Source organism: Poecilia formosa, unplaced genomic scaffold (assembly GCF_000485575.1).
Source record: "Poecilia formosa unplaced genomic scaffold, Poecilia_formosa-5.1.2 Scaffold151, whole genome shotgun sequence".
NCBI classification, from domain to species: domain Eukaryota; kingdom Metazoa; phylum Chordata; class Actinopteri; order Cyprinodontiformes; family Poeciliidae; genus Poecilia; species Poecilia formosa.
The window spans coordinates 894,135-901,415 of NW_006800090.1; the positions used below are offsets into that span (position 1 = coordinate 894,135).

Consider the following 7,281-nt stretch of genomic DNA (forward strand, 5'->3'; position numbering starts at 1 on the left):
ATGGACACTCTTCAAGAACCTTAATGTCAGCTTGTTTTATCTATTCCAAAACCAGTTGTGTCCACAATTAACATTAGATTTACGTTTATAATTTCTCTAAAACATTTCCTGCCGAGGGCCATCACTGTCTACAATAACTCTTCAAAGACTTTGGATTAAGGTTGCTTCATTGATTCCCTTTGGGATCAATGAAGTATTTTTGAATTGAATTTGAATTAAAATTCTCATTATTTAGTTCTGTGCACCTTGTCCTGGAGAAAGATTAACAATGTAAAAATACAATTAGTATCAATGTGTCTCATTTGTTTTTGCCGTTTTACCTCAACAGCTGAAACTCCTAAAAGTATACATTCACTGAAAGATTTACTCCCTCAGTGGTACTGGTTTAAAACTTGCTAAGATGTAGCTAAAATTTAACCTGATGTTACCAGATTTTAATGCTGAAAACACCAAAACAAAATCAGAAAAGTGGAGTTCTCTCCTTCCACAAGCAAGGAAAACTAAAGTTTTATGCCATAATCGGTTCTTCCAGGTTTCTTTGGAGCTCTCTCACGCCACCTGCTGGCTGACCTATTTCGACAAAACTCTGTTTGTATATATAATGACAAAACATTGAGTGTGAACACCAAAACCGTGGTTTATGGCATATATGTTGGTGAAAGAACAGATTGTTTTAGCTTGCAGTGTTTTTGGTGTAGTGCAGGACAGTAAAAAAAAACAAAAATCCATATTTTCCCACAGCAGACGGTGGAAAGAGGAGCTCAAACTGTGGCTGCTTTTGCTGAGAAACACGGTCAATAAGAGCGAAACGCTTCTGTGTGTTTACTGTCGTCGCACTCAGAGCAGCTGTGAGGAAAGCAGGACAGAAAGAGAGGAAGGGGAGGTGGCGACGGCATCACGGGCAGCGAGAAAGAGGAGAGGAGGTGAGTTCATATGAAGGAGGAGTTTCACAGAGAGTGAGAGAGGCTATTAGAGATGGTGAGAAAAAGCAGGAGAGAGATACAAGCTGTGTGAGGGAGGAAGATGCTGTTGCCAGGGAACGAGGTTGAGAGAGAAGGAACCATCTTTTACAGTTTGGGAGAGGATGAAAAGTCAGTTCAAGATGGATCCGAAATGGACTAAACTGGAGGAAAATAGGTGATCCTGCCAACAACCAGCCTGACAGAATCAAAGGAAAAAGGTAGGCAGCTGGGATTACATAACCGTCAGAACGCTGCTCCCATACGGCTGACATCATCCGAACGGATTAGAGCCCGGGGGTTTTAGTGTTAGCGGGTAGAGGATGATGATGAGGGGGGAAGAGCAGAGGCAAATTGGAGGAAAAAAAGAGAATACTGTAAAGAGTTAGAATATTTTTTTTTGTCCAAAAGTCAGTCTGGGATCCGTCTGGGTAAAAGATGAGAGCACAGTGATGTCACCTCTAGACTCCCTTCATCAATCCTCTCTCCACAGGAAGACACGACTTGCCTCCATCAGCAGCATCAGTACGCAACAGGAACTACCCTAAAAACAGGAGCACACCACCTGGAGAGGTAAACAGTGATGACCCGCCGTCTGCTGGTTTAAGGAAAAGCAGAACTACATCATTATATAACGTAAGTGTTCTGCAAGATTTTTGTTTCTGGATTGTGACTGGATAAAAAAACCTCAGGATAGACTGTCAGATTTCCAGACATGAATCTACAGCAGGCTGAAGCTACATTAAATAATCCATCACAATTCAGATTGGAGGAATTTCTCTTCAGAAATGTTTCTTTTCCAAACACTGGAAGAAGGATCTTGCATGTCTGTTCATGTGGTTCCCGCCTTCGTCTCTCTAAGCTGTAGGGAGAGTCGAGTTTCGTTTCCAACTGATTCTGTTTGCTAAAGGTCACTCTTAGGCCACTCAGTGTGAGAAGATGGTCAAATAAAATATTATTCAATTAAAATCAGCATTAAATAACAGTTTAATGGGTTTTATCAGTACATTCTGGCACAACCGGCCCTTTAAGGACACACACATTTTGATACGACCCAACATGAAAATGAGTTCAACACCCTGATCTAAATGGACAAAGTGACATCATTCCTATAAGATGGACAAACATTCGCCAAAAACGTTTTGAACATAACCACATAACTAAAATCAGCTCTAGTAGGTGAAAGGTCAACTCCCAGGTGTAGAGTGAAAACTGCATCTTTAGAAATTCAAAGATCATTAGGTTTTATTGTAGATTATTGAAAATGTTTTCACTTGTTTTCAGGTTTTAGCTAGCAGACAGCAGACAATGAGCTAGCGTCAGGGCTAAACAGTTTATTCTAAAGAAACTAAGTGCTCTTTTCATAAAGCTAATTATTTTAGATCATATCATTACCAAACTAAATCTTTTATTACTGTTTATTTTGTAAGGAACATTAAATGCTGCACAGGATCTCTAATGTTTTCAGGTCTTGTCATCCCTCCCTTTTGCCTTTAGATAAAGACAAACAAGTTGAGGAAACGGAGCTCGTAATAAATCATTTCATCTGAGTTATCTTTAATCCTCAATAATGCCTTTCAAACTGCAAGCCAACACAAATATCGCTCTCTCACGGGGGAACTCCTCTGATTTACTCGATTTCAAAGGGACAAAACCTGTCAGGAGAAAAACCTGTAATCACCGTCTTGTGCAACAGTTTGCTTTTCATCTCTTTTATATTCTGGTTGGCACAAAGGCAAAGGCAGCCCTGCTGCCATCTGGACACAAATCCTCACCAGACACGTGCGTCCGCGTCTCAGATGTTCACTGAATGAACAAGCAAGGCCGTCAAAGTGACATTTGTGATTACAATCCTTGTTGCTCATTGAGATATGACCGTTTTCTGTGAGAGGAGGTGCAGCCTTAATAGGCAAAGAATAACATTTTGTTTTAGGATTGCAAAAAAAAAAAAATGTTGCAACTTACGGGTTTAAACAGTCGACCTCGATTCCCCAATCCCAGCACAGCAGCATCAGGGGCCTGCAGGCACAGAGCATGTGTCTTTTACCCCACAATTGGAGTTCTAGGTCCAAAAATAGACTGTATCAAATCAGTTCCATCCCACTGGACTAATGGGCTGGGGTGACATCTGTTAAATAAACTCAGGTTGGGACAGAGATTTATTTGTGAAGGAGAATCCCTTTGATGGGTTTGCTCTATTTAGCTTGACTGATACTTCTATAAATGATTCAAACACAGCAGACTCTGCAGATGCGCATCGAAAAACCAGAAATGAAAGTTAATGCAGTAGATGAAGACCTGTGCTTTGGTTACCTGCATGCACATCTGAGATGACTGTGCTGCTTTCAGGGAATGGCTGCTGCATGAGCAAATCAGTGTTTTATTTTAGTCTCCTTCCCTGGAGCAGCAGGGGTCAAAAATCCACTCTCACGTGACGTCACGCATTCATTTGACGACCATTTTCCTGTAAATAGTGAAAACTGTGAGTTAGAAACGGAATATATTACAAATATACTGCCTTAATTATAGCTCTGCCATTGTCTTAAAAAGAGTAAATGTCATGAATAAATTTGCAAGTTGAAATGTTGCATTATTTTCAGCCTCCTTTTTAGCATTTGCATTTGGTAGCAGGCTACATTAACAAAGATAATGCAATATTTTAACTCCCCATTAGATAAAGCAATAAAGTTTCAGTAAGTAGGTATAGGAAAAAAATATTGGCATTGGTAATGGTTATCGGCCAAGTGAGTTTTAGTGTATCGGCACATCGGATATCGACCAATAAAAATGTATTTAGTTTGTTCTACTCCACAGGCTGTTAACAAACTTTGATTTGAGTTTCAGTTGTTTTATTTTGTGTAGAAAACAGTTTGTTTTCCAAAATGGATAAATAAGTTACATTTTTGGAACGTTTAGCAATCAGTTCCCCAGGGCTCAATTTTATGCTCCGTTATATTTTATAGTTAATAAAAATGTGTTTATAGGTAAAAATGCTCCTTCATGATAAAGTATGTTGTTCAGAGTGAAACATGTTCGAAGCAGGTCAATGGCCACTGAATGACTTAAATTGGTTCTTTTATGTGAAATAAACTACTGTAATGCACATTATACATCTATATTAATCTGGGATCAATATATATAATATATAATAATCTATATTATGCTAATATTAATTAGCATAAGCAGTGCTACTGCTGTTTATTTTGCTCCCTTATTCTGCACCTGAGCTTAAAGCTGTTTTAAACATGATGTGTTGTAACACATCATCTCTCGCCCTTCACTACTTATTCCCTCTTTCTGTCATCCAAAGCGAGCTGAAGCCCGTCCTCCCTGCAGAGGATGGGTACAGCAGAAGCCACTTTGCGCATGGACAGCATGGAGGTCAAGGACGAGTGGCAGGACGAGGACTTCCCCAGGTATTTGTCTACGGCTGGGTCTGTGTGCAGTTTGAGACAAACAGGTTGGGATGGATGGAAAATGAGTCACGTGTGCGTCTGTCAGACGCTAACGGGGGAGCAGGTGTGTTCTTTCTGTTGTGAGTACAAACTGTAGCATGTCACAGAACAAAATAGCAGCTGGCAAAGCATGAAAGACGTCAGTGGAAAATGTGTGTGCTATGCTGTAATATAGTGTATTAGAATAAAAGTATATATCTCCTGTCTCCTTATACAAGTCTTTATTGTATCTAATAATACATGCATTGGCATAATCAGAGTTTTTATGAGCAAATATATTAGAAGCAATGAAAATAAGGTCACACTGGTCTCTGTTTTGCTTTTATTTTTCTGAACAATAGCCATTTTAGTGTGGATTCCACAAATTCATGACCTGAAGAATGCTTTTCAAGTTTCATGTGTAATCAAAGTTTCACCATGGAACCCTCAAATTACTTTGTGTGCAGGCAGTTGCCTCCATAAGTCCCATAATTAGCTTTTAAACGACTAGTTGCTGCAGTCACAGCTTTGGTGTTTTGCGATATGATTTTACTTGCTTTGCACATCTAAAGACGGAAAATGTTGTTTATTTTTCTTTCGAAACAGTTCTGTAAACATTAATTTATGATGGTTTTGCCACAGACTGAATTGGATATGAATCTAGACTTTGACTGGGCCGTCTTTGGACATGGAAATGCTTTGATATAAACTACTCTTTTGTATTCTTCTGGTGAAAATTAAAACTTTGCACCATCCCGTTAACTCTGACCAGTTTCTCTGCAGACTAAAAACATCCCCACATAAAGATGCTGCCATCACTGTGTTTCACAATCTAGACTGTGTTTCTAGGTTGATCTGCAGTGTTTGTTTTCCTTACAAACCGAATTGAACATGTAGGCTGAGCTACATTATCTCATCTGGCTACATTATTTTTAAGTCTTTGCTGTCATCCTATTTGACCTGGATTTCTTTTTGCTCATATCATTTTAAAACAAACCCTGGTCTTTCCAAATTAAATATATTAATGTGAAGTTAAAGGTGTGTGAAAACATTTGCGAGGCGCTGAAACAACTCAAACAGCCGACTCAGTCAGCGCATCAGCTTGCCCTTACTTGCAATGTTTAAGGTGTGTTTGGATAAATTCCTGTCTTTTTCTCAGTCTGCATGTTGGTACAGTAAAGATAGTATCTACTGTAATCCAGCCCTCATTTCTCCCACACATCGAGCTTAAAGGTGTCTACAGAATAAATCCTTAAGGGGAGTTGGTAATTACACTGGTGTTACTTTCTCAGACAAAAGACGATTACACTGAGTGATGACATAAAAACTACAGATAAAGAGTGAACAGTGAGAGCATTTCTACTTTCTACAGAATTGCTGTTAAATTGTTTTAATGTATAATTTTAATTGTGCTGTCTGTGCAGGCCACTGCCAGAGGACGGAGTTGGTCTCACTGACAACAGAAGCAGTAAGTGGAATAAACACCCAGCTTTGGATTGTCTAGCATAAACTGTAAACTTACACCTGCTTGCTGTTGCAGATCCTCCCACCAGCCTGAATGTCGGGGAGTCCATGAACCAGAGAAAGCGCCGCACACTGGTCGCCCCCGACATGAACCTGTCCCTGGATCAGAGCGAGGGCTCCGTTCTCTCGGACGACTTCCTGGAAACGCCCGACGACCTTGACATCAACGTCGACGACATTGAGACTCCAGATGAGACCGACTCACTGGAGTTCCTGAACAACGGCAACGAGCTGGAGTGGGAAGGTCAGAAAAATTAAGATTAAGACCCCAAAATGAGGAGGTCATTCTTCTGCATCATGAATTATGCTGGTGAAAACAAAGAGAGAAAATGAAGGCAGATTGGAACTAAACTATAATAATAAACATTAATTGCAACTAAAAGTAATGAAAAATCAATTTATTTATTCACTCAAATTTTTTTTAATTTTTTGTATTAACAAAACTATTTAAAATCACAAGCTAATTAAATACAAATAAAAGCTGCAATATTTTAATTTTGCTGCTTTATTTTTTATCATATTGATGCACAATGAAGTAAATTATTTGCTAAAATTAGCTAAAGGATGAATAAACTACCATGAAGCTGTTTTTTTTATTTTTTAGATGACACTCCTGTGGCCACAGCCAAACGTCTTCCAGGTGAAGGTGAAGAGGAGAGAGACTCCTCTGGTCGTCTGTGGCGAACGGTGATAATCGGCGATCAGGAGCAACGGATTGACATGCAGATCATCAGACCTTACCTGCGAGTGGTCACCCATGGAGGTTAGCTAAAGTGTCTGTTCATTCATTCATAAATGAGTCTAGATCGACCTATGATCCTATTGACACATCACCAATCTTCTCCTTTGTTGAATTGATAGAAACTGACACCTGCAAATTGGGAATACTCCATAAGAACCTCAGTTTTAGAAATGCTTTAACTCAGAGTTGTAACTATCCCAATTTTGGCCTTCTCAAAATCATTTGTACATTTCTCCTGCTTCTAGTACAATAACTTTAAGGATAAAATGTTCTTTTGAAGCCAAAGACATCTCACTTTTTTAGGACCCAAATGCAGAAATGACAGCTGTACGGTGTACATTTAAGGGCAATCCTCAGGTCTCAGGAAAACATCCTCACACAAAACGGCTTCAGATGCCAGACCACACACAAAAAGTCATCAGATCTCTGACTAAACGGCATCAGAATAGAAAGTCTCAGAAAAAACAGCGTCAGATCAAAAGCTCTCAGGCGTCACGGAGAAACTCCCAACAGGTGACGCCATCCATCAATCAATCTGTCTGTCTACTTAAAAATCACAATAATAGAATAATTATAATATATGCCATGTATATATTACGTATAAATGTACTATATATATATA

General features: G+C 39.3%; 1 protein-coding gene across 1 annotated transcript in view; it reads left to right on the plus strand.

Moving 5' to 3' along the window:
* Nucleotides 1-937: 937 nt before the first annotated feature.
* The window catches only part of LOC103146100 (caytaxin-like), a 13,460-nt gene continuing 7,116 nt past the window's right edge, over nt 938-7,281 (plus strand). The window contains exons 1-7 of the mRNA XM_007563846.2: nt 938-1,180; nt 1,453-1,595; nt 4,270-4,375; nt 5,818-5,861; nt 5,934-6,161; nt 6,522-6,680; nt 6,844-6,847. Of these exons, the coding sequence (XP_007563908.1) occupies nt 4,299-4,375; nt 5,818-5,861; nt 5,934-6,161; nt 6,522-6,680; nt 6,844-6,847 (512 nt within the window). The 5' untranslated portion in view covers nt 938-1,180; nt 1,453-1,595; nt 4,270-4,298. The remainder of the gene's footprint in view (nt 1,181-1,452; nt 1,596-4,269; nt 4,376-5,817; nt 5,862-5,933; nt 6,162-6,521; nt 6,681-6,843; nt 6,848-7,281) is intronic.